The sequence below is a fragment of the Clarias gariepinus genome, chromosome 22, assembly GCF_024256425.1.
Source record: "Clarias gariepinus isolate MV-2021 ecotype Netherlands chromosome 22, CGAR_prim_01v2, whole genome shotgun sequence".
NCBI classification, from domain to species: Eukaryota; Metazoa; Chordata; class Actinopteri; order Siluriformes; family Clariidae; genus Clarias; species Clarias gariepinus.
The window spans coordinates 28267361-28295209 of record NC_071121.1 but is presented as its reverse complement, the minus strand read 5'-3'; the positions used below and the strand labels follow the sequence as shown (position 1 = coordinate 28295209).

General features: G+C 37.1%; 1 protein-coding gene across 3 annotated transcripts; it reads right to left on the bottom strand.

Annotated features, from left to right (window-relative positions):
- Window positions 1–1296: 1296 nt before the first annotated feature.
- rnf146 (ring finger protein 146) lies at window positions 1297–7352 on the bottom strand. 3 transcript variants are annotated; one of them, XM_053483184.1, is made up of 3 exons: window positions 7154–7352; window positions 5104–5141; window positions 1297–4179 (listed from the first exon to the last, which is right to left on the bottom strand). In XM_053483184.1, exon 3 carries the CDS (start codon window positions 4176–4178, stop codon window positions 2958–2960), a length of 1221 nt encoding a protein of 406 aa, XP_053339159.1. In that variant the 5' UTR covers window position 4179; window positions 5104–5141; window positions 7154–7352; the 3' UTR covers window positions 1297–2957. The 3 variants fall into 3 exon arrangements, with proteins under 3 accessions (XP_053339159.1, XP_053339162.1, XP_053339160.1); XM_053483187.1 differs by lacking the exon at window positions 7154–7352 and adding an exon at window positions 5859–6667; XM_053483185.1 differs by lacking the exon at window positions 5104–5141.
- Window positions 7353–27849: the final 20497 nt, after the last annotated feature.

The window sequence follows — 27849 nt, the reverse complement described above, 5'->3', positions numbered from 1 at the left end:
CCAGCACTGAGCCGGAGGATCCAATTGGCTGTCCGTCAAGACACTGGACGATCCTCAACCCAAATTAAGGCCATTACTGGTGCTGACTGCAGCCCCATAACCATCAGGCGGCATCTGAGACTGAAGGGCTTCAAAAACAAAAACGATTTAAAAGACCTCGTCTCCTTGAACGTCACGGAACTGCTCGTTTGGACTCTGCAAGAGAGCACGAAACATGGGACATTTAAAAGTGGAAGAAAGTTTTATTCTCTGATGAAAAAAAATGTAACCTGTAAATCTGAGACAAGCAGATCCCACCTAAGATGTTTTCTACGCACCACAGTGGAGGGGCACCATAATGGTCTGGGGTGCTTTTTCCTTCAGTGGAACAATGGAGCTTCAGAATGTGCAGGGGCGTCAAACGGCCGCTGGCTATGTCCAGATGTTGCAAAAAGCATTCCTCATGACTGATGGCCCTCATCTGTGTGGTAACGACTGGGTTTTTCAACAGGACAACGCTACAGTACACAATGCCTGCAGGACAAGGGACTTCTGACAGGAGAATAACATCACTCTTTTGGCCCATCCTGCGTGTTCCCCTGATATAAATCCAATTAAGAACCTTTGGGGATGGATGGCAAGGTAGGTTTACAAAAATGGACAACAGTTCCAGACAGTAGATGCCCTTCGTGTGGCCGTTGTCACCACTTGAGAAATGTTCCCACTTACCTCATGGAAACGCTTGAATCAAGCATGCCGCAATAAATTTTTGAAGTGATCAACAATAACGGTGGTGCTACTCAGTACTGAGTTCATGTTTGAAAGTTTGATTTCTGTTTTTTTTTTTTTTTGGGGGGGGGGGGGGGGGGGGGGTGGGGGTTGTTTTTTAGAGGTGTGGTCCTAAACGTTTGATCAGCTGTAAAACACCTTGTTTCAGTTGAATCGTTGTTTTCATTAAATTGCATGCTCAAAAAATGTTGTGTCTCACTCCCATTTCTTCTTGTTGCATGTTGAAGCTCTACTTGGAACCTTGTTAAGATCCAACCATGCAAAATATGATTTTTTTGCCCTTTTTAAAAGTCGTTTTAAACTTTTGATCGGGACTGTATATTGATATTGCTTTTGGAGAGGCCGATCTTGGAGTCTGTTTAAAAATAAATAAATGTATATTATTTATAATATTATTGTCCCAAGGAAATAGAAAAAACAATCCATTGTATTTTCTCAGTAATAATAATAATAATAATAATAATAATAATTGGATTCCACTCCTGCTTGTTAACATTGGAAGTGTGAAATTAAACTCAGGAAGCTTCATTTCAGACAAATAATAGACAACACTTTATTAATTCAATCAACTTAGTAACAAAAGAGAAGACACACCACCATTAAAACAAAACACAGCAAAAGAAGTTATTATAGCCATTATCAATTATTTATATTCGATGACAAAAAAAACAAAACAAACAAAAAAAAACACTGGACATGAAAAGGATCTGGACCAAGTAAACAAACAATAATTAAAATCTCAGAACCGGCGCTGAAGATGAAGAGCTACGACTAGAATAAAATCCTCAAATAAAATTCCATTTCCCAGAGTTCATAGCGTCTCAGCCTGGGGTACAAGCACTTCCTTCAAATTACTTCCACAGCACAGTAATACACATTATTAAAAAACAAAACAACAAAAAAAAAACCTATAGGGAGACATGATACACGGGGTGTGAGCTCACACACACACACACACACACACACACACACACACGTACGTCACTATCTGGAGTCAGTGGTCTAATAAGTTATGATGTGATGGAACACAGAGTTCAGCCCTGTTAGAGAGAGAGAGAGAGAGAGACAGATCTTAGCTTCTAATGATTAGTTTATTTTCCCTTGTTTTGAAACACAGCGAGGTGAGAATAAAACGCCGGTGAGAATAAAACGCCAGTGGCATCTACACAGAGCTGAGAAAGAGAGAGAGAGAGAGAGAGAGAAGGGAAGAGGAGAAGGAAAGAAAGAAAATAGAAAGAAATTGAGGGAGTGAGGGAAAACAATAAAGGTAGTTGTGTATGAATCACTCACACCCCTGCCAAAGAAAGACAGGATAAAGGTAAAAAAAAAAAAAAAAAAGAACAAAACATTCACACAATACAGCGCGCGCACACATACACACACACTGAGCGCTCTCTGTCCTCACCCCACTCCGGCTGAATGAAGGTTATATAATTACAGGATTATGTTGTTTTGTTTTTGCTTGTTCAGATGTTCAGCAGTTCGTTAGTGACTCCGTGTCTCGTCTCATCAGGAACACGATCGCACTTCATGTCTCCGCCTCCCTGACGTATCTACACACGTTTATACATCACATCTACACCAGTGCTCATATAGATCTGATGTACGTCAGTAACACACACACAACCACACACACAAGCTCTGTCCCAAACTCCAGACGCAGTTAGTGTTCTTACACTGATTATTCATTTATTCTTAAAGAAACACCGGATTACAGATTTTATTTTGCGATCATGATTATGTGAGGTTTCAGGTTTGGCTCTCGGGGGCTCGACTAACGTACACATCACCCACAATGCACCGGGAGCAGTTTTTAACACTGAGAAACCGCGGCAAGCGAATTGACATATATTAAACAAATAATTAGATTACGCATAAAGTAACAGCTACAGGTCTTAGTTTTAGCGTTACGCTTCTGTGAGTGCTCGAGAAAGCAGGTGTTTTTTTTTTTTCCTAATTAGCTGATTAGCTAGCGAGCTAGCTGGAGTAAATTTTCAATTATAAAGTATCTTTCCGTTTTTAAATTTTTCCTGACACCCAAATTAACCAGATGTTCTCTCCACGTGCTAGAGTTTGGGATTCAGCTGAAGGTTCGTACGTTTAAGACACAAGTGCACGTCCTGCTTCTTAACTTCTAAACCGTCCACGTTCACAGACTTAGCCACGTTCACCTCTCACAGCGCAGATGGCTACACCTCCGTCACTGTGCACTGGCCGTCTGGGCTGCGTGACCGAACTCCAGCGTCCAGACTTTGCAGTCTGTGCCTCAAACCTTCCTCATTGTCTCCTCCTTCCTCGTCTTCGTCTTCACTCGTTCCAGATTCTGATTCGTAACCGGACGGGTCGGGGGCAGTGGGCGAATCGTCTCCGTTATCGTCGTCGTCCACTTCCTGTTCCTCGTCCTCTTCCGGGGCGGCGCGGTTGATGTGGAGCTGTGCGAACGCCTGGACGAGTTGAGGGTTATGGTGAAGGTCGCGGTCGCCGCCCAACATGATGGGAGGACGGATTGGAGGCGGAGCAAACAAAGACTGGGTGCGACTCGCTCCACTAACGTCAGCTCCGTCTGCCGAGTTCTCCCTCTCCGATGTTGTGGCTTCTGAACTCGGCGTCGAATCGGCAGCTGTGGAATCGGAGAAGCCAGGAGAAACTCTGTCCCTCTGTCTCTCTCTCATCTGTCTCTCTGTCCGGACGTCTCTCTCTCTGACATCGCTCTCCGTCACTCCTCCGTCTGAATTTACACCTGAATCCATGAGTACAGGACCCGGAAACGCTGGGGAAACGGATCCAGAGCTAGGAACAGAATTAGACCCGGACCCTGTTGCGGTTTCTGGATCCAGCCTCAGTCCAGCCACGCCCTTTTTGGGGACATCTACGGCGTCACGCTTCATCCTCCGGCGCCGGCCGTGCTCATTGCGTCTGTACTGCACCATGTTCTCCAGGTCGGCCACGTACAGGAAGCCGGCGATGAGCATCTCGGCGCTCTTCTTCCCCTCGCGGTACGCCTCCTCCAGCTCGCGGCTCGTGCGCTCGTCGTACTGCCACCAACCGTTACGGCCCTCGTAGTACCAGGCGTGGCCGCCTAAACTCCTCCCCCCTGTCGCTGTGGCCTTCAGCTCCTCCGGGGAAAGAAGCGTGGGGCGGTCCAGGAAGTCCTCGGGCACTTCCTGTCTGCACAGTGCGCAACGCTTGCTGTGCCAGGACGCGCCCTTTACGCACAGGAAGCAGAAGACGTGGCCGCAAGGGAGGCGCACCGGGTGGACGCAACTCTGCAAACATATAGCGCACTCCGGGACAGGAAGTGAAGGGGGAGGAGAGGGGGAGGGGCTTCCGCTGCCATCTCTTACCCCGCCCACTTTTTTACCTGAGGCCAGTGCGTCCATAGAGTGATCGACCTCCCCGCAGCCCGCCATTCTGAGAGAAAAAGAGGAGCAAATACAGATCAATTTTAAACACACAAACCAACAGAAGCTCTAGAAGCTAAAAGATTTATTACACATAAAATCTATTTTAAGACATTTATATACTTATTCAAATGATTGGTCCAGAAAATGTTTTAAGTATCTGGGCCTAACTGCCGTGCTTCATCATATGAATTTGTTATTAAATTATTTATCAGTGAAACATTTTACATCCTGTACTTAAACATTACAAAGTGTGTGCAGCTTTACTACTAAACATCACGACACGCACCAAGTTTTATTATCATATCAGGTAATTCTGATACAGTCACTAATTATACACCTGCAACCCGACCTGTACCTAATAAAATGGCCACTGTGACATGTATAGGCTTTTTGCTGGAGGTTTAAAACAGTTAATTACCTCTACTCCTCTCCACCATCTCCACCAAAATCACACACTAATAACCTTCAGTAGATCCCGTCCTGCTGATCTGCTTCACTGGAGTGTTTTATTCCGCCACCACCATCACACAACCATGATCACACGCCACCGCCATTATCACACACCACGGTCACCATCACACGCCAAAACCACACACCCATCATCACACGGCCACGGCCACCATCACACAACCACCATCACACGCCCGAACCCTGTTACAGCGCAGATGTGTGGAGGGTCACCAGGACACGATACACAAACACCTTCATTTCTAGAAACCAACTGTTTCTCTTTGCTTGTTGACTTTTAATCCCTGGATAACATCAACATCTGACAGTTTCACCACAGTGCTGTTGGACTCAGTGCGGGTTTCTGTTAATGCACTTGATCTATGGTTTCTATAGCAACCGCTCATTCACTGCACACACTACACTGATAAACATCGTTAATCACAGATATGGTGACGTTTCCTCTAGGGAGATTCTTATTTACCATTTATGGAAGGAGTCTCCAGTGCCAGCACTTGTGATCTAAGAGGAATAAAACACCTACAGTTATGTCTAAGCAGGCAGGGGTAAATAATAAATCTAATTAGTCAAATAACACTTTTATATCATACATTGTGTAGTTGTAGTCACATATTACTTTTGTAATCATTATAAAAAGCAACTAAAAGAATATTTGAAAATTATTTATACGTTAACTATTTCAGCTTTTATAAAAGTTGGTCAAAGATCCCCTTTGACCTGTTAAACCCTGAAGACGCTTAATTGGCGACACCTTATCAACATCAGCTCTGCATATCATTAAAATCGTGATGATTTCAAGTATTGTGATGTGGTGATTTTTCCATATTGTCTGTTCCTAATGAGCACCTCACTTTTAATACCAATTAAAATATCTTTAACAGTGAGTTATAACAGACATGTCTAAGCGTATAAGCATTTCACTGCATGTCACCTTGTGTATTAGATTTTTTTTTTTAAATAGAGCTTCATTTATATATGTTTTCTGTTGAGGGGGGCACTGTTGGCTCAGTGGTAGGTTTATTGCCTGCCATGCGGAAGGCCGGAGTTTAAGTCCCACTCAATGGCCAAACCGCCAGGCACTGGATTCCAAGTCTGGATAAAATGGGAGGGTCTCAATTCTCACATTGGCAGGCAGCACAGGGTCCTGAGTGGATGGGTCATGGTTAGTTAAGGAGCAAAAAATTTGCTAAAGCCCTATTTGCACAGGACTAGTATTACCTGGTGACCTTGTGTGATTTGTAATAACTGCGGAGGTTGTCTGTGAACTTAATCCCATGTGAAGCAGTCATGTAAAGTCAAAATTCCCCTGCAAATGTCTGACTGTATTTCGCTGAAGACAGAGGTCCTGTAAAAGACTAATATAGATAATATCAGTCCAGTGCAAATCAATGTGTCTGTGTATTTGGCGGAGTCGTATATCATTTTCTTAAGGTTTTTGTTTCCTGTTCACCCTTTTATCCATCTTCCGGGAAACAAGTCAGTAAATTCAAGTAAAATCGCAAGTTTTGCTTATCCTGTGTAATTTATATATAAAGAATATGGATATTTACAAAATTGTGATACTGACAGTCACAATACAAATCGAATCAAATCGACTTCGAATCACATCGTATTGTGAGGGTCTGGTGATTCTAATTTTTACCGAAAAATCTTAACTCATATAATTTAGACTACAAATTTTTTTTAGATCAGTAGATAAACTATAAAGTACTACCCAATTCAAATGACAAATTTAGAATAAAAAAAACTAATATTAAAAAATAATCTGAAAACACACTGCACATTTTTAACAACACAGACATTGACAAGTAAAATTAATTTTTTTGAAACATTAACTCACTTATCCCTGGATCCCTATTTTCTTTTTTTATGATAATGATGATATTTAAATAAATATTATTATTATTACTAACATTAATCACCAGATAGTGTATTTGTGTAAAGTAATGTTCCTTAATCATATTGTTGTGTAACATGTGGTAAAGCAGGGGATTCATTTAGTCTGAGATGTGTGTGTGTGTTTACAGCCCGCTGGTACAGACTCACACTCACAAACAAACACACGCGCGCGCGCACACACACACACACAAAGCCTCCCACTTAGCAACACCGCTACCTAGCTAAAACCAAATTTACATTAATAATCACACTGATGACGGGTTTGGTCTGCTGCGAATAAAACATGAAATAATAAGCTTATATTATTTTTTGTCTCTTACAAACATTCACTGCAAATAAATATATAAACACCTCATTGTTTACAGGCCTTAGAAAAGACAACAGTTAGCGTTAGCATGCTAACCGCGGCCTGTTTCACGTCACATTGTGCACCCGATTACTGTAGAGGAAAATAGCGTATTTATTTCGGAATAAATTGCGTTAATTATAATTTATTAAAGTTATTTGCTGTAAAGTTAAATCCTAATGGTGTGAAGTGAGTTCATCATCAGTTAGCCTAGCCGGCTAAGCTAGCGCTAACTCAGTTTTGCTCCAGAAACCAGTCACGGACTCACCTGAGAAAATCCTCCAAAGTCTCTCCTTTCTGTCAGGATTTATTTTCACTCATCTGCTGTAAACAGAAAGACTTTTCATCTTTAACTAATCTACACAATCTGTAGGTAAACAAACAGGACCTGTTTAAAGGAAACCTGCGGGGTTTTCAGTCGCACGGACACATCAGGGATATGATTCACTAACGAATCGGTTCATCATGAACGAATCATTTAGGTGAATCAAATGAAACATTAATCATTACGTAGGCAGGATTGAATGACGTTAGAAATGTAAACATTTGACATTTAAATACAATCATCTTAATTCTAAGTTTTAAAATAATATTTATTTTTAATAAATAATTGTTTAGTTTTGCCCAAGTGCAGTCTAAATCAAGCTTCGCTTCAGTGTTTGTGTATAATCTGAATAATCAATCTATTTGAAAAAATCTAATATTAATTCAGATTTCTTAAACACATTTGCATGTTCGCCCCATGCTTGGTCGGTTTCCTCTGGGTAGTCTGGATTCACCTACAGTCCAAAGATGTGCATATAAAATAATAATTGCTGTGAATTGCCCGTAATGTGTGTGTGTGGTATGTGTGTATACAGTATGTGTGTGTACCCTGATTTGTGCCCTGAGATAGGCATCGGGTCTCTGCGACCGGTATAGAAGATGAGTGAAAGTTACTGCTATTTTGAAGAGAATCTGTTTGTTTGGCAGGTGGTCAGTGTTTGCACTGGTGGTTTCCAGTGGTGGCCAGTCAATAAAGGGCACTGGGGCGCCGCCCGCTTAAATTTAGGCAGAGAAGAATGCAACTTCACCATGGAATTATTTAACATAATAATTATTTATTTTAATAATAAAATAAAGTCATTTAGTCACAATATTCTGCTGTATTTCTTAATATAATTTATTTATTGAAATTTGTGAAAAGCATGTGACCTATTAATATATGTGAGCTCTAATTGGATTTTTTAAAATCGTCCACTTTTGTTCTTAGCAAATCAATATTGTTTTTAAATATTTGGGCTCATGTGATTGGCCCATTCTCAACGAGTCTTATTAACAGCAGATTGTTACAGCAGTAACTCATCTCATAACCTCATACTTCAGTACATCTATCCTGAATGGCAACTACGCTAATTCTCTCCATCTGTTCTGTACTTTTCTACCCATCCCGAGGCATCTGGAGATTGTACCAGCTTCAGTAGACAAAGGCCAACCCTGTGAGAATCCTGAGGCATCCAGAGAAGGACCAGCTCCAGCTGGATTCTGCTTCATGATGGTTGGAGCTACACATCCTGCTCCTGTGCTCCCAGTGATCCAGACCCCATCTGCCCTCTGCACCTACTGACTCATTCCTATGTTGAACTGGACTTCATGTTAATTAAAAAAAATTCTGTTATATTGTACTTTCAGCTGCATAACACACATGATGTTATATCATCTCTATCCGTTATCACCCAGATGAGGATGGGTTCCCTGTTGAGTCTGGTTCCTCTCAAGGTTTCTTCCTATTGCCATCTCAGGGAGTTTTTCCTGGGTCTCTGGGGGTGCGATATGTATGAGTGTGTGTGTGTGTGTGTGTGGCTGCATGTCAGTAAAGACATTTACATAATAAGGTCCTATACTAAACATAAGAAAGCAAAATGTTCTTTTTAATTATAAAGGATGTTAGTTTTTTTCTCTACATATTATAACATTTATGTATTTTTGTATTAGTTACTTCATTCAGTTTATGCATAAGCTGTTTATTTTTTGTTAATTTTATTAATATTGAACTTTTTTGATTTTTCACAGTAGCTCAGCTGCTTGCACCACTGCATCAGACCTCCAGGGTTGGTGGTTCATGTTCTCCCTTGGGCTTGGTTAATTTCCTCAGGGTTCTCCAGTTTCCTCTCACACTCCAAAGGAATATAACGACTGATCCATAATGTGTGTGTGGCCGTATGATGTACTTTATTTTATATAAAGTTGAGGTGGTGACTTTTTAAGCAGTGCCTGATGAGAATCACACGACTAATGAATAGATTAAATTGATGAAGCTGTAGCTATAATACAGACCAAAACCAATTCTTATTCTAGTTTGAAGAATAAAAAAGTAAATTTAAATTTTTTTTAACTATTACAATTAAATGTTTACATTTAAAATTTAGAAAATAATTACATTTAAGATGATTATATATCTTTTTACATGTATCAATTCAATTCAATTTAATAAAAAAAAAAACTTTTTTTATCCCCAAGGGGCAATTTTTGGCATGCAGAGAAGTTGTTTAATAAAAATAAAAAATAAAATAAATAAATACATAAATAAATAATAAAAAGATTACTGTTGTAACAGTAAATTGAAATAGACTGTTGTTAAAGTTCTTTTGGGGGGTCCATCATAACAACCCATGTTAGATGTTTTGGAGATAAAGTCAGAGAGGTCAGATTAAGGTGGTTTGGACATGTTCAGAGGAGAGATGGTGAATATATCAGTAGAAGGATGCTGAGGTTGGAACTGCCAGGCAGGAGGTCTAGAGGAAGACCAAAGAGGAGATTTATGGATGCAGTGAGAGAGGACATGAAGTTAGTTGGGCTGAAAGACGAAGAATGAAGGCAGATGATTAGCTGTGGCGACCCCTGAAAAGGAACAGCTGAAAGACAAAGTGGTCCAGGCCCTGAACCTAGACCATGCTACCATATCACTATACGTCTTTAGATGTTGTTCTGGGTTATTTTATATGAGGATGAGTTGATGCACTCTTGAAGTAATTTTAGTAGGCCGTCCATTCCTGTTAAGGTTTACCAGGACCTCTGTTCCAAGGTTTCCCTATTTATGGAGAATGTGTGGTTTGCTAGAAGTCCCAAAGCTTTAGAAATGACTTTGTAACCCTTTCCAGACTGAGCTAAAGTATAATTACTTTGTTTCCCATCTGTTTTTGAATTCCATGAATTTCTTTAGATCGGGTTGCTTTTTTTTTTTTTTTTTTTTAGATCATTTAGAGTGAGTGACTTTTTCAGACAGGTTCCGTTTAAGTAATTTCTTGATTAAACAGGTATGGTAGTAATCACGCCTGGGTGTGGCAAATGAAATTTAGCTTATTTTTCCAAAAAAAAAAAAAAAAGGGTTCATGATTCTTAATTCATGATTCAGCAAGGGTTGGGTGTGGGGGATTATTTTTCCACATAGGGCCAGGTAGGTTTGGACAGCTTTCTTCTCATAATAAATGAAATCATCATTTAACTGTATTTTCCTTCTACTCTAAATATCTTTGTAATATTTAAATTTGTTTAATGATTGCAATCATTTAAGTGTGACAAATATGAAAAAAAATCAGGAAGGGGCAAATACTTTTTTTATGGCCATGTATATATAAACAGAACTCTTCATATTGCTGATATAAAAGTATAAAAGTAATAGTGAACACACAAAGCAACACTAAGTTCACAATGAAAAAAATCAATCCTCTATCTTTGTAATCATGCAGAAAAAGATCAGACTTACCAGATCCCAGTGTGTGTCCATGAAGAGTAAACAGTCAATAGATGAGCCGTTACACTTCGAACTACAGGACTGTTCTCTTGAACTCAGGTAAGTATGATGTAAATCATGTGGTACATTACCAACAATAGAAATATTCTTTTTGCATTAACTAAATAAAGGATAATTTTGTATATTGATGAAATGCCAATTAGCCTAAGTACATGTGTGTGCCCTGGGATGTATTGGCACCCCTTGCATTGTGTACCCCACCTCGTGGCCAGGGTCTCCTGAAAAATTAATCAGTAGGCTACTGAAGAAACAGATATGTCTTAAGTTGTCGTTTAAAGTCAAAATACGTTTAAACAAAAATGGAATATTCTTTTTGACTGTTCCATGCGGTATGCAACTGTTCCATTAACGAGCATTTCGTATTCGTAGCGAAGATGCAGCTTTAAAACCGTGATGATTTGGGTTTGTGTCAGCCGACATTGTTAGAAAAAATAAATCAAACTTTGCTCTTGCAGCATCACAGATCATGTGCAGATTTACATTTCCCCACCACTCAACATCAACGAAAAATAAGCTGCATTTCTGTAGTTTTCCTGGAGTAGAGGGCATCATCCATGGCACACACACCCGAGCACAAAGGAGAAGGCTTATGTGAACCAAAAACATTATCACGGCATCAACACTCAAACGGCTATGGGTGCAACATGATCATCAATTTAATATATACTTACAGTATACTATTTTTTTAAATAAATTTTTTGAAAATCTGCCACTGCTGGCTCAGTGAGAAAAGCCCTTAACTCTGTCTGCTCCAGGTGGCACCATCACACCATGATGTTACTCAAAGTGATGTCACTAAATGTGTCACTGAATATAATGTCACACAGAAAATTATTAACCATTAACCACAGTTTGAGATATCAAAAATACCACTACAATTTTACATCCTCAATGTCCTTAGATCACATAGGCCCAGTTTGGTGGCGATACATAAAAGTCTTAGTCCATGTCATAGAGTCATTTGTATCTCATCAAAGAAAAATGGGGTTTCCACGATTCGACCAGTTCTGTAATTCTAGAGGTGAAATTCAGGTATTTTTTTCTTTGATCCGATTTGATCCGCACTGATTTGGTTTAACATTAGGTTAAAGATTGCAGCATGAAACTGGTCTGATGCAGCTGCAAAATGTTGAGGGGCCACACAGTTATTCCCTGTGGAAGTGAAAATAGGGCGTGGTCAGATTTGGGGTGGGTCAGATGTCAGCTTCTTATGCTAACATTATACAGCTGTGGTGTGACCATGTGACGCATGCAGTACCTTGGTGCTCATATATTAATAGTGTTCTTAATCAGTTACTTACCACATTACCAAAGAATTTGTCATGATAAATGATTTTCACATGAATTTCACATTAGTTTGAGAGATATTAGCGTGCATTTGGACAAAAGTGTATTATTAGACGAGGCACACACACACACACACACACACACACACACACACACACACACACCATTGTTATCCCAGTTATAAAACCTTAAAAGAAGAATTATTATAAATATTTGTTTATCCACAGTGACCAAAAGAGTAAAACTAACAGAAACAAGCAAAAGATAAAGTCTGTCTTCAAGGTATGTGTTTATTATGCATTATTACGTATTATTTGCACTTTATAGAGGTCTATACAAATGACTAAAATATTATTGTGTCAGGTTTTGCTTTAACCCCACATTCAGCATTATAAAGTAATCAGCTATAAGACGTAGTTCGGGAACATGACTGTTACACTCCCACTGAACCACAGGAGTTAGAAAGATTCATGAAGTTATTTAGTGCGGATTATCCAGAATGGTCTGACAGTGAGAAGGATCAGAGTGATGTGAGAGATGAAGTGCAGAAGATCACACTGTACATCCTGAGGAACATGAACCAGACTGACCTCGCTAACACGCTACAGAACAGTAAGTGCTCTGGGTCATGGGGTTATTGGTATCATAAATATAATAAATTAAATTCAATTTGATTGTTTTTGTATACTAGTAACTAAATAAAAAAAAATCTAAACAACTAGATTTATATCATTAATGGGAAACTTTACTACATTGAAATTACGACTGGTTGAAGCGGACATGTATGAACTAGATTCCGGTCAGAGAATCAGGAGAGCAGGAGAAGTCTTGAGATTGAAACATTTATTTTTTCAATATATGCATCTGCTTATGTCTCTAGTATGAATAATGGTTTACAAAAAACAAGGGGAATAATTATATATTACTAATTACTGACTTTGAATTGACAATAACATTGATTAACACAATAAACAGCACCAATAGTATTTATCAACAAATATGCATTTTTAACTTAAATATATTAAACAGAAATATCCGTACTCAATGTGACAGTCTGATTAACAATAGCGAACTAAAAAATATCTATTTGTATAGGCAAACACAAATAAACGCGTTCAGAACAGCTACATATAGCGCTAACACAACAATGATGACTCAGCAGAATCCTCGCGGCAATCGCGGCGGCAAATAACCGATTAAAAACATTACGGGTGAAATAAACATCGGAAATAGCAATAACCTGCATATTATGTAATAATTAAATACAACATCGTTCCGACTTACCTGTATTATATGAACCCATATAGAAACTTAGCATCAACATAAACAATGATGGACAGCTGTACATTCCAGTAGGTCTCACACCAATAATCGTCCCCTTAGAAACATGAAAAAATTTTATTCCCTATTTCCTTAAATAGGCTTTCTGACATGTAGCATTTTAATTTTTCTAATACTTTTTGATGACTTTGTTAGAATAGTAATTGAACCGAATGCTTTCTTTTTTTGTACAGAATTCCGTCCTGCATGTCATCAAAAATTCAAGTCCAAATTAAGAAAGAAATGTCAGAAAACCCAGAAGGGGAATCTCAGATCATGGAACTGCAATGCTTCTAAATGATATCTACACAGAGCTCTACATTACAAAGGGGAGGAAGCGTAGATGTCAATAATGAACATCAGGTGAGACAGATTGAGACAGTATCCAGGAGACTAGCAACACAGGAGACACCTATCAAATGTTATGAGCTCTTTAAAGGAAAAGACATCAGAACTGTCCTGACTAAAGGAGTCGCTGGAATTGGAAAAACTGTCTCTGTGCAGAAGTCTATTCTGGACTGGGCTGAAGGAAAAGCAAATAAGGATGTCACCTTCATGTTTCCACTAGAGAGCTGAATCTGATAAAGGAGAAAAAGTTCAGTCTGATGAAATTTCTTCATTACCTTTTCCCTGAAACAAACAAATTAAAATTTAGACATTATTATCAGTACAGGATGTTGTTCATCTTTGATGGTCTGGATGAGTGTCGACTTTTTCCAGATCTGGATGAGCCTCTAAATTTCCAGAACAATGAGAGATTGTGTGATGTGACAGAGTCAGCCTCAGTGGATGTGCTGCTAAAAAACCTCATCAAGGAGAACATCCTTCCCCCTGCTCTCCTCTGGATCACCTCTTGACCAGAAGCAGCCAATCAGATCCCTCCTGAGTGTGTAGATCAGGTAACAGAGGTACAAGGGTTCAGTGATCCTCAGAAAGAGAAGTATTTCCAAAAAAAAATCATCACACACATGAAGTCTACAGGAAGTCTCCACATCATGTGCCACATCCCAGTCTTCTGCTGGATCTCAGCCACTGTTCTAGAGAGAATGTTGGGTGAAGCCGAGAGTGGAGAGATTCCCAAGACTCTGATTCAAATGTTTACACACTTCCTGATCTTTCAGATCAAACACGGGGACCAAAAGTACCATCAGAAATGTGACCCTGATCCTCAGCAGACTAGAGAGAGTATCCTGGCACTGGGAAAACTTTCCAACAGCTGAAGAAAGGAAACCTGATCTTCTATGAGGAAGATCTGAGAGAATGTGGCATTGATGTCAGAGAAGTGTCAGGAGTGTGTACCCAAATCTTCAGAGAGGAGTTTGGGCTTCACTTGGGGAAGGTCTTCAGCTTTGTGCATCTGAGTGTTCAGGAGTTTCTGGCTACTTTATACACATTTCTCACCTTTTTAGAGAACAGAAATGTGCTTCAGGGACAAACTACTGAATTGTTTTTCTTTAAAACATCAAAAATGTCCAATTTCTTGAAGAGTGCAGTGGACAAGGCCTTACATAGTGAGAATGGACACCTGGATCTTTTCTTCCATTTCCTCCTGGTTCTCTCATTAGAGTGTAATCTCTCTCATTAGAGTGTAAGACTCTCTTACAAGGCTTAATGCCACAGAAGGAAAGCAGCCCTCACAGCAAACAGGAAACAGTCGAGTACATCAAGGAGAAGATCAGAGAGAATCTTTCTCCAAAGAAATCCATCAATCTGTTTCACTGTCTGAATGAACTGAATGATCATTATCTAGTGCAGGAAGTACAGATTTACATAGAGGAGCATCTAGTCGTCTCCGTGGAGTCAGACTCTTCTTCTCAGTGGTCAGCTCTGGTGTTTGTGTTACTGAACTCAGAAAAAGAGCTGGATGAGTTTGATTTGAGTAAATATGACCCATCAGAGGAATGTCTTCATAAACTGCTGAGGTCAAACCGCTCATCACACCTGAGAGAACTGAATCTGAACTACAATAATCCACGAAAGGCAGAAGTGAATCTGCTTTCTGATCTACTGAAGGATCCACACAGGAGACACTACAGTGCGTTACTCATTTCAGACTGTGACATACAGAACCACTTAATCAGTCCTGTAATTACAGCGATGATCAAACAGAAAGGCACGAATATACAAGCAAAGGAAGTTATAGTGTAAGTGTACGGTGGCAAGAAAAATGAGGTGAACCTTTTGGAATTCCATGGTTTTCTGCATTAAATTGTCATAAAATCTGATTTGTTCTTTATCTAAGTCGAGTATTGATAAATATAATGTACCTAAAATAATAACACAATTCGACACTCATTCGACATTTTAAATAGTGGTAGGAAAATAAGTGAAACCTTGGAATTAATAAATAACTGGTTGGCCCCGCCCCCTTGGCTGCAATAACCTAAACCAAACACTTCCTGTAGCTGTGGATCAGTCCTGGACATCCATCAGGAGGAATTTTCACCCATTCTTCCTGGCAGAACTGCTTTAGCTCTGTCATATTCTTTGGACGTCGCATGTGTCTCTTTAAATAATCCCATATCATCTCTATTGGGTTGAGGTCTGGCCTCTGACTCAGCCACTTCAAATGTAGGGTTTTGTTTATCTGAAGGTGTTCTGTTGTGAACTTGCTCTGGTGTTTCGGTTTATTGTCCTGTTGCATCACCCAACATCTACAGAGTTTCAGCTGACATAAAGACACTCTTACATCGTCCTGAAGAATTGTTCGATACATTTAGGAATTCATCTTCCTCTTTTTGTTTGCAAAAAGTCGGCCCAAAGTCTTTTGAAATCACTTTGTAACCTTTCCAGCTTTATGTCAATCAACCAGTGGCGACTGGTGCCAAAAAGTTTGGTTGGTGTGTGTGTGTGGGGGTTTGGGACAGAATAAAATAGAAAAGGTAAGAAATGTGCAGGTGTGCAGTGACCACTAGTGTGAATGAATATCCATAATGTCCAGAGAGAGTGCAGGGAGCATGTGTGTGGATGTGCAAAAATTCAGGACTGTGTGGTGTACTGATTAAGAGTGTATCGCCTGCGGGAAGAAGCTCCATCTAAGTCTTTCTGTATTGGTCTTCGGTTCCTTTTGTTTCTGGGACCTAATTAAGAACCCTTTATTTAAAATGTATAAGGACTGTATTGAAACGAAGGAAATATAATCTTCTATGAAACAGGGGTTAATAACTCTGTTGCCTAAGCCTGATAAAGATCAGTTGATCTTAGACAACTGGCGTCCTATAACATTACTGAATGTAGACTATAAATTATTATCCCATATTTATGCAAATCACTTAAAAAAGGTCTAAGTGAAATCATCAGTGAGTGTCAAACAGAATTTATGGCTGGAAGGCATATAAGTTGGAACATTAGACTAATTTTGGATTTGTTAGATTATTCGAATTTGGTAAAGTCAGAAGCGTTAATGGTTTGTCTAGATTTCCACAAAGCTTTTGATACAATCGAGCATCAATTTATGTTTAAGGCTTTACAATTTTTTGGATTTGGAGAGAGGTTTATCTCTATTATTAAAATGTTTCATAAAGGTATTAATAGCTCCATAAACTTATATCCACATACTTCTAAAAGATTTTCTGTTTGTAGAGTAGTGCGTCAAGGTTGTCCTATATCCCCGTTTTTGTTTCTTATAGTTGTAGAGTGTCTCTCTATTAAAATATTGAACTCTTTAACTGTGAAAGGAATCAGTATCTTTAGTAAAGAGATTAGATTATCTCAATTTGCAAATGATACTGTTCTTTTTTTGAGAGATAAAGAACTGTTGCCTGCAGCTTTACAGTTAGTAAATGAATTTTCCGATGCTTCTGGATTAAGGTTAAATGTTAATAAATGTGAAATAATGTGTCTTTATAATTCAAGTGAAAAGCTTCTGTCCAATATCCCAATTAGGAATAAATATTACTAAAGATCTGACAGAGAGACAAGAGTTAAACAATTCCCCTAAACTACAAAAAGCTCAAAGAATCTTTAATAATTGGGGTTTTATTAACCAAGGTAGAAGGGGTATCTAGATTTATTTACCCAGCATTGTCACAAAAAAAATTCTTCAAGGCCCCAGAAATGAAGGCGGATTTGAAATTTTGGATTTTTGTGATTTAAATTATACTTTTAAAGTGAAATGGCTTAGGAATTGTTTGCTTAAACCTGACTCCATTTGTTTTTTTTATACTTTTTAATATTTTCAAAAAGGTTGGAGGATTGCGTTTTTTGTTAACGTGCGATTATTCTATTAATAAATTTCCTGTGGCATTATCCAATTTCTATCAACAAGCTCTGAAGGCTTGGAAGTTATGTTATGTACACAACTTTTCTTCTCATAAAGTGATCCTGTGGAATAATGCTTTCATTACAGTTAATCGTAAATCTCTTTATTTACAAAGCTGGATGGATAAAGGTATCTGTTATTTGTCTGACATTTTAGACCAATCAGCTAATTTGCTTTCTTATGAAAATTTTATGAACAAAAGGTCATTTCCTATAAAATATAAAGATTATAATTATGTAATGAAAGCCATCCCCACAGGTTTACTTATGTTGATGAGAGTTCATATGATGTCATATAATATTTGTCGATCTGAACCTGCTCTCTGTCTGAATGGAGTTGATATTAATAGTAAAAAATTTTAATAGTAAAAAATGTTTTATAAAAATAGATCCCTACAGCCTCGAGGGAAATTTTTCTGGAACGTTTGTTTTACAGATATTAAATTATTATATATTTTTTAGATTATTATTTATATTTAGATTATTAGATATATAATTATTCAAAAGATGTGTTATTTTATTTTGAATTAAAGAGTATAGCCATTAATTTTATGTTGAATCTTATAATTTTATTTGGTAAATTTCATATTCATAAAAGTGACAGAAATAGTAATTTCGAAGCCCTGTTTAAAGGCTTGCTTAGTTGATATAGAACTATACATGGATTCTATTCAGATTATTGACAGTAAAAAGTGTAAGCAAACAATACTATTTGCTAAAGAACTGAATCTTTTTTTTTTTTTAAATGATTCCATCTTGTTTTCTATAATTATTTTTATTTAGTAGCTGTATGTAGTTGTCGGGGAAGAAGTATTTGTAAAATAATGTTTGTAATGATTAATGTAAACCCTTTGTCTTGTTTTATATTAATTTTTTATTTTAATTTTTTTGTACTATTTAGATGTCTTGATAGTTTTGTATATTTGTTATTGTTGTGTTCAGTTCTAAAAAAATAAATAAATAAATAAAGCTACTTGTTCTCCGCTCTTTTTGAACATGAATCCTTACGATTACTCACTACTGACATTTAGCGGATAGATAAACAATAAATCCACTTTTACTACAAAAAAAAATCTAGCTGCAGTGATTAAGAGGGGGGGGGTCTGCTGTGTAAAACACTTTACAAACAAAAAGTGTCCCACATTACCTTAAAACACGCTACATCATATTCTTACACTTATGTTCATACTTCATATAACAAAACATTAAATGTAAAAGGAAAGTATATTGGAAATATGACAGTTTACATAATGACCCTAACTGTGCAAGACGAGAAGGGGAAAGAGTTGCTTAATTTAGATTCACACACACACACACGGAAACACTTATCTGTCGGGGTTTATTTTACTTTTTTTTTTTAAAGGTAAAGTGCAGGTTCATTTGTGTTTTTTTTTTCTTAATATTTTGTGTTAATTATTTTTATGTATTACTCTTAATAATTAGAATATAATGTTTATTGGTTTTATGAAGTCAACACTGTAAATTAGTGTTTACAGATTCAGCTGTAGTTGAGCTGTAGTTGAGCTGTAGAGATCCTGAGGTTGTATGTGACTCATGTTGCTGTGTTCTTTGCTAGTTTTCAACCTCCGCCCATTATCCACTCGGAAAACGAGCTGAAGGAGAAGATTACTCTGCTGAAGATAAAAATCTAACACACATCACTCACACACACGTGAAAACACACACCACATGTGCACACACATATTTATACCTGTTTCCTCATCTCCTACACCCCCCTCCCCCCAGTATCAGTGTGATATACAGATCGCAGTAAGGCTGGTCCAGTCCCCACTAGTAATGAACATCCCATTGATAACCACTACAGGGCTTTGAACTGTGTCCTCCAACCTCTCGACTCACAAACACACGAGTGCAAGGTACAGTATACAAACACACACACACTGAAATGTTGCTGCACTTAATACAAGGTGTCCCTGTTTGCCTGTGGTGTTTATCCTCAGTGTCCCGCTGGTGTTTAAATTGAGCTGTAATGTTTCAGGTGATTGTGGAATAACTGCAGTCGACACACGCAGATACACATAAGAATTACACCATCACTGTTGTAGACATCTTCAGTGTAGAGCGAGCTGGGGAAAAAGAACAATTCCTGTCTTCTCTGCACAACAGGTAACATGTATTTTACACCTCTTATTATTATTATTAATTATTTCAATTTTATTGAAACATGTGATAATGTCTGTGTGTGTGCGTGTATGTGTGCAGGATGTTGCTGTGGCATGGTTCTCGTCTGTCCAACTGGGTGGGGATTCTCAGTCAGGGTCTCCAAGTCACTCCTGCCGAAGCTCCAGTCACTGGAAACATGGTGAAAAACATACCGAGTGTATGAACATCAGGGATGGGATTCACCAGGGGCGACCCGATATGACATCACCCCTCCCATCCCGACTCAATTCACAGTGTGATTCTGTTAGTATCACCATTTTTTATTTTTGTAATTCATAGTTTTATCAGTTTGTTTCTGATGAGCAGCAGGAGGCGCTGAGGGAAAAACTCTCTGAGACTACACGAGGAATAACCCTTGGGAGTAACCAGACTTAAAACCCATCCTCGTCTGGGTGATACCAGATAGCGAGACCGTAAATCAATCCTATAACTGTGTGCTCTGAGAGCAAAAGTGCAACAGGAAATGTTAGAGTTAAAAGGAAGTGCACTGTGTTGAGGTTACACACTGTTCCCCGATGGAGACTCAGGCACAGAGTCGACCAATCAGAGTTCAGCTGTGATGTAAACAGTGTGATGATATTGTTTATTTTAAACACGTCATGGCCGTGAAATGTAACAGCTGTGTGTGTTTGTCTCTCTGCAGTTCGGTCTTTCAAGTGTGCAAACTACTGTCACCCCAGTTTGGAGAACACAGAGGGACTGCTGTTACGGAGCGAGGTGTGTGACTCCTGCAGACACCCAAGTGGTACACGTCTCTGTGTGAGCATATCTGAGCAACACCTTCACCCAGGTTTGATTTCGCACAGTGTTTATACACAGTGACGGTTGCTCATCATGAGTTCCTGCCCATGACAGTGACGGTGCTGTGATTAACAAAAACGTAACATCTGGTTTACACAGGATGTGAGCTAGCTCATGTTAATTTGATTCATGTGAGCAGAGACGGTGCAACGGTTCCGCTCAGTCCCGGAGTGAAAACCGACAGAGAACAGAACAGAGGATACACACTCGGTCCCGGAGTGAAAACCGACAGAGAACAGAACAGAGGATACACATTCGGTCCCGGAGTGAAAACCGACAGAGAACAGAACAGAGGATACACATTCGGTCCCGGAGTAAAAAACCGACAGAGAACAGAACAAAGGATACACATTCGGTCCCGGAGTGAAAACCGTCAGAGAACAGAACAGAGGATACACACTCCCCTATAATGAATATGTGAAGTACGATCCTGCTTAGGTTCTCATGAAGTACCTGCTGAGGATACAGTTTAACTTTTAGTGATGTTTGTTTGGACTGTAATATTTATTACTGATGAGATCCAGATGTTCTGCACATAAAATAATATATAAGTACACTGTTTGAATCAAACGTTTGTGTAAATCTAATCCTGAAGCTCCATTTACATTTGCAGTAAAAATGTAACCTGATATCAATCCAAACAAGTCAAACAAGCATGGAGCAGCGATCACACCCCGAGAGTTTAATCATAATCCAGTGTAAATTACTCTGACGTTCTGTTTTTAACTTTGATTAGGCAAAAAAAAAAAAAAAAACCCTAAAAAATAACATTACATGAAAGATTAAGTTACACTCACACACACTTATTAGGGAGGTAAAGTTCCATGGGTGTTTGCGGGTGAGGAAAATAAGTCCTAACAACCTTTCATCAAACAAAATCTTGCCAGTTTTATTGCCCCTTTAGTTGACCTAATTTTTAAATGAATAAAAATTCATTTTATTTCATTCATTTTATTTCATTCATTTATGTACGTATTTACTCATTTATTTAGACATTGTTTCATTCATTTAACTAATTTCTTTCATATATGTACGTATTTATTCATTTATTTATTGTAAGATTTTGTTCAGGGGGTTTTATATATTTTATTTGAAAAAAATATGCTTGTTGAGGGGACTCATTTCAAGGTGTTTGTGCTTAACTATTAAGACAGGGAGATTTATTTATTACCAAGGGGAGAACTGGAAAACATTTATTCACTTTGGTAAAAACTTGGATCTAGAATGACTGAGGACTGGCGAACTTGTTCGTTTTTCAACTTATTTAAAGAAAAGAAAAATAAGCGTTAGCAGAGGGTGAGAGCCCCAAGTGGTTGGTGTTTTTTTTTCTTCTTTAAAGAAGAGGGAAAAAATGCTCTCAATGCTACGACTAAAACTATGTAGCAAACATGCGAGCGAATAAACGAACAAGTCTAAGAAAAGAATAATAAGCAAGACAAAAGCAAGGTCTGCGGGAAAAGTTTTACCGCGTGAGCTTGTCCGATGTTAAACGCGCGGAGTTTGTTGAAAAGGGAATCAAACAGGTTTCCCCTCAGGCGTTGTGATAGGCCGGCTCTCCGCGCGACGAAACCCTGCCTCCGCTGCATAGTCGCAAAAGGTGTCTATTTTTCAGTGTTTATCCCAATCTGTTGTTTAATCCATATTTTTAGGTAGGACTGTGCCTATCATGTCTTTTAAAAATTTCTTTAACACTAAAACTGAGGTGACCGTGTGTAGTGATTAGTAATAATAGAAGAAACAAAAGTTGATCCGTGAATCATCAGTGTACTGTGTGCCCTGATCATTTTGTCAGGAATAGTTAACTGATCCAACAGACCGGTTAAAAGTCTAGCTTGTTTTACATATGCTTATATATATATATATATTTGTATGTATGAATCTGTGTGCGTGTGTGTAACCCTCTTTATGTGCTCCCAAACGAGTCTCTGCGTTATGTTAGACGTATTAAGAAGAAGGGAGGACACCATTTGTGGCTGAATTGATAGCAGGGCAGCTTTCTCTCTTCATTTAGTTGCTTTTCCCCCACATCAGGCCTCAGTTGACAAAGAGGCAATCTTCTCATAAGAACAAAACAACTAAGTCAATTTCTTTTCAATTAAACATAGAATGTAAGTACAACAAAATACCAAAATAAAATATTACAAATGCAGCCACAACTATATTAATTCAAATCCAACAACATGGATCTCCCCATAACAACTAATGAACTATATACAATCTTTTCTGATGTATAATAAAAAAAAAAAAGAAGAAAACCCCAAATAACCAAAAAATAATGCCATATATCTTACAATAAACATTCCATAAATAAAATAATTACTTCAAATTATGTGGATGGTTAACCTAGATAACACAAATATACAGATTATTATAAGCACAAAAAAAAACTGCCATCTCACTTTCTCATAAGAACAAAACAACTGAGGCTAAACAACAAGCACAGCAATTTAGAGAAGGGCCCCATCACACATTTACTTACACAAAATAAACACAGCTCCCTCTAGTGTGTGGAAGCCAATATTACATCTTCCCTACATGTACGAGGACCATGTGTTAAAAACCTGACCCTATACTTTTCTTGAAAAGAACAAATCTGTTTTCTGTTTGTCATAGCAGGCGTTGTAATGGCATAAGGGTGTTAGTTTACATCTATTATCAGATTAGGATGTAATAAAAGTTTAACCAGATTTTTTTCATGTGGAGATGGGGCTAATGTTTATAAGTATTGTTTAAAAAATGTTTACCTCAAGTGTGTGTGTGTGTATGTGTGTGTGCGCGCGCGTGCATATGTGTTTATGTCCATGCATGTGTAGCAGATATGATATTTACATTTAATTTCACTCAAAATCTCTCTTTTTTGTTATTAATTCGTCCACATTTTGATATTTTACACTCTGAAAATGATTATTTTATTGCTAATTTATTTTAATGTTATTGTTTTTCACTTATGCTAAAATATTCGGTTATGCTTATGACACGGGACACGGCCCCTTTAAGAGTTACCGCTACTTCCGGTTTCGGCTGCTCTCCTTCAGTTCGCGCGCTGAAGAGAAGTGAGTTCTGATGGGGCTCTAGCAAAAAAAAAAAAAAAAAAAAAGTTTAATTAAAGTTGGTGTATTGCGAGTAAATGTATTTTTGTGATAAAAATGCAATTTAATCTTATTGAAGCACAAATAGAGGCTTTTTAATGCATGTTTTCTTTGGAAGTGACACTAATGTACAGTATATGTTTGAACTCCATGGCTAAAATGATCTATTTTGACTGACAGGTCATTTATAAGCAAACATGATTTTTTTTTTATTATAATTTTTTTTTTATTCATTCAAAAAAAAAAAAAAAAAGAGTGGCTTGTGAAATATTTGTTGTCTGGTCTCCTTCAATTCACAACACAAGGCAGAGTTTGGGACAAGTGGGTCACACATGAGGTTGTAATAATCTGAGGTAAAAGTTGTTGTTCTTTTTCTTCTAGGTTTTGTTTTCCATTAAAATATTTCTTTACCTAAGGTAAAAGTAATTAGACTGGAACTTAAGGTACACAAATTATTTATTAAATTATTAATTGTTTTTTGGTATCTGATTTAGAAGTTGATACTGTTGAATGATTAGACTTGTTTCCTCTGTCATTAAAATTACACATATGAAATTTCTTTTAGGTTCTGTTAGTAAATGTTGTGAGCAATAATTTTATTTAAGAAACGCTTAAAAAAAAACATCTAACAAAATGTAAAAGTAGAAGTTCTTGATTGTTTAGACTTGGTTCCTCTGTGACTAATCCTAAACGTATAAAAGATCTGTTAAGCATCAAGGCTAAGTGTAGGCATTAGTAGGCATTAATTTTGGTTCTTGATGGTTTTGTCTTCCATTACAATATTTCTTCACCTAAGTTAAAAGTAATTAGACTGGAATTTTAGTTACACAGATGTACTGTTTTTTGTAAAGAATCTAACAACATACCGTATTTGTGTTAGAAGTTGATACTGTTGAATGATTAGACTTGTCGTCTGTCATTAAACTTACACATATGAAATTTCTTTGAGTTTTTTTTTAGTAATTGTGAGTAATAATTTTATTTTTTTCAACTTGATTGTTTAGAGTTGATTCCTCAGTCACTAAACCTTCACGCTTGAAAGATCTGTTATGCATCAAGGCTATGTGTAAGTATAATGTTTTAGAAGCGTTTCAGAAAACTCTTTTAACACATCTTAGGCAATAGGTTTAGTTGTCTTTGATTACATTTCTTTATTACCTATGAAAGTTGAAGTTTTCTGCACCGAAATGTAAGCTACACAAATTATTTTTTTCATAAAAAAAATAAAACAATGTATTTGAGAAAAAAGCTGATGTCCTTTATGGTTTTGTCTTGTTTTCTTGTATGTGTATCTGCATACGTGTTTGTGTTTGGGTTGGGGATGTAACAAGAGGGTGTAATTAAAAAAAATGCAAAATGAGGTGTTAAAATTCTGTTACAAACCTTTCTTAAAATCCAAGTTAAAGTCAATTTTTTTTTTTTAATTGTTTTGGTTTTTTTCAGGTGAGTTTCCTTGTGTCTGATGTAGTAAAAGCTTGACCAGACAACTGAGTTCAAAGGAGATGCTAAACTTAGAAACTTTTCTCAAAAATATAAGGCAAAAGTCAGCACTCTTTAGGGTTTTGTCTTGTTTTCCCTGCATCACTATGCCTTAACTTGTAAAAGTTATGGTAGGTAAATGTGAATAATAAAGTTTATATGCTTTTCAATTTTGACTACACAGTTTTTTTTTAATAAACTTTTAGCAACATACTGTATTTAAGGGAATTGTTTACGGTGTCTGTCGCCAAACCTTCATGTGTGAAAGATCTGTTAAACGTCGAGGCTATGTGTAATTTATAATGTCGTTTTAGAAACTTTTCAGAAAACTCTTCTAACACATCCTAGGCAATATTTCTTCACCTATGAAAGTTAAAAGTTAATGCACCGGAATTTTAGCTACGCAAATTATTTTTCAAAAAATTCAAGCAACGTATCTGAGAAAAAAAAACTGAGGTCCTTTATAATTTTGTCTTGTTTTCTAGTAGGTGTGTCTGCGTACCAGTGTTTGTGGGAATGTAACGAGGGTGGATAAAAAAAATGCACAATGAGGTGTTAAACTTCTGTTACAAACTTTTCCTAAAAACCAAGTTAAAAAGTCAACGTTCTTTGTTTTTTCTTTGTTGTCTCTGTGTCACTATGCCTTCACTCGTGAAAGTCCTGGTAGCCTAATGTGTATATTAAAGTTTATATGCATTGTAATTTTGACTACACAGTCTTTTTCTTTTTCATAAACCTTTACCAGCATACTTTATCTAAGAGAATTGTTTGTGTTGTCCATCCATAAACCTAAATTTATGAAAGATCTGTTAAGCGTCAAGGCTAAGTGTAAGTATAATGTTTTAGAAACTTTTTCAGAAAAACTCTAACACATTTGAGACAACATTTATTGTTCTTGTTGGTTTGTCTTCCATTACAATATTGCTTTACCTATGTAAGTTGAGAGTTATTACACCGGAATTTTAGCTACACAAATAATTTTTTTCATAAAAATCCAATAACGTATTTGAGTTAGAAGTTGATACTGTTGAATGATTAGACTTGTTTTCTCTGTCATTAAATTTACACATATGAAATTTCTTTTAGTTTCTTTTAGTTACTGTATGGTTGTGAGTAATAATTTTATTTTAAAAACTTAAAAAAAAACATCTAACAAAATGTAAGGATAAGTTCTTAATGGTTTAGACTTGGTTCTTCTGTCACTAAATCTTCACACTTGAAAGATCTGTTAAGCGTCAAGGCTATGTGTAAGTTTAATATAGTTTTAGAACTTCAGAAAACTCTTCTAACACATCATAGGCAATAGTTGTTCTTGATGGTTTTGTCTTTAATTACAATATTTCTTTACCTATAAAAGTTGAAAGTTATTGCACCGGAATTTAAGCTATGCAAATTATTCCTTTATTTATAAAAATCAAACAACTTATCAGGAAAAAAGCTAATCTAGTTTATGGTTTTGTCTTGTTTTCTTGTAAAAAAAAAAAATGGTTCTGTGGCCTCGTAAATTTCACAGTAATAAAAAGGTTATGTTACCTTAATAAAATCTAAAAAAATCACAAACATGATTGAGTTAGACAAATCAAAATAAATGCCTAAAAACAACCTATTAATTTTGTCTTAAATTTACACTATAATTCAAGTTTAGTTCACGAATAAAAATAAGCATTTGACTAACTGAATTATATTTTTAACATGCACTTAATATTTTTAATACATTTCGGTCAAAATATTTGATAATGGAGTAATTATACTGATTAGTTTCAAAAATCCAACTCAATATTCTTTATGTTTAACAACAAAAACTCAAATAATTGAGTAAATTGCCCTGTGCAAGTGCTCATTGGAATTCTGGTGTAACATCAGAGACAAGAAGGCTGTGAGGATGTGAGAATGGACATGAAGCACCTGGAACATTCCTTACAAATCCTGGTGAGTAAACAGCTAACACAAGTTACTGAAATAATGATTTTGTCTGTCTGCACACACAACTTTATAGTGTGTGAGTTACTGTTTTGAATCCTGTCACAGCCGAGCTCCAGAGCTTACGATAGCTAGCAACATGCCAGTCCTGGGGTTCAGTGTGATTTAGCTTGTTTGTTCCAACCACCGAACTGCTCAGCTAAAGCGCGGTTAATACAGACACTTAAACTCTGGTGTAAAAGGAGAGATTTAACACCGAGCAAAGACCATGTGTAACGGTCCACCTGCTCGTTTCACTTTAAGGAGAAAACGCAGACCGAAGCAGGTTTAAACAGCAGAAATGAGGTGCAGTGTCCATTTGTTACTGTATATGAGTATTTTAAACATGATTAAACACTGAGCACGCAGCGGCAGATGTTATAAAATGAATGTGCCAAGTACTGTACTAGTAACTAAAGCTGTGAAATATAAAGGTTTAGTGAAAGTACAACATTTCTCTCAGAATTATAATTGGGAGAAAGTTATATGAAATTAAAACATCGAATTGAAATATGTTATGTATGTTGTGATATGTAAGTAAAAGAAACTAAAACTGATTGATTTTTTTTGTGTGTGAGAAACATGTTATATGTTTTCTATATGTCTTTCACAGCACCGTCACCACTAATGAAGAGAAGTTGAATGGAGATAAAACAGGAGGTAAATGTCACCTTTTTAATGTTACAGAAATATTAAATATAGCCATTTAATCAAAGATAAAAATGTGATATAGTTGATAGTAATGCGTAAATAAAGTTGGGTATCATTTTTATACAAGGGACAAAAACAAAT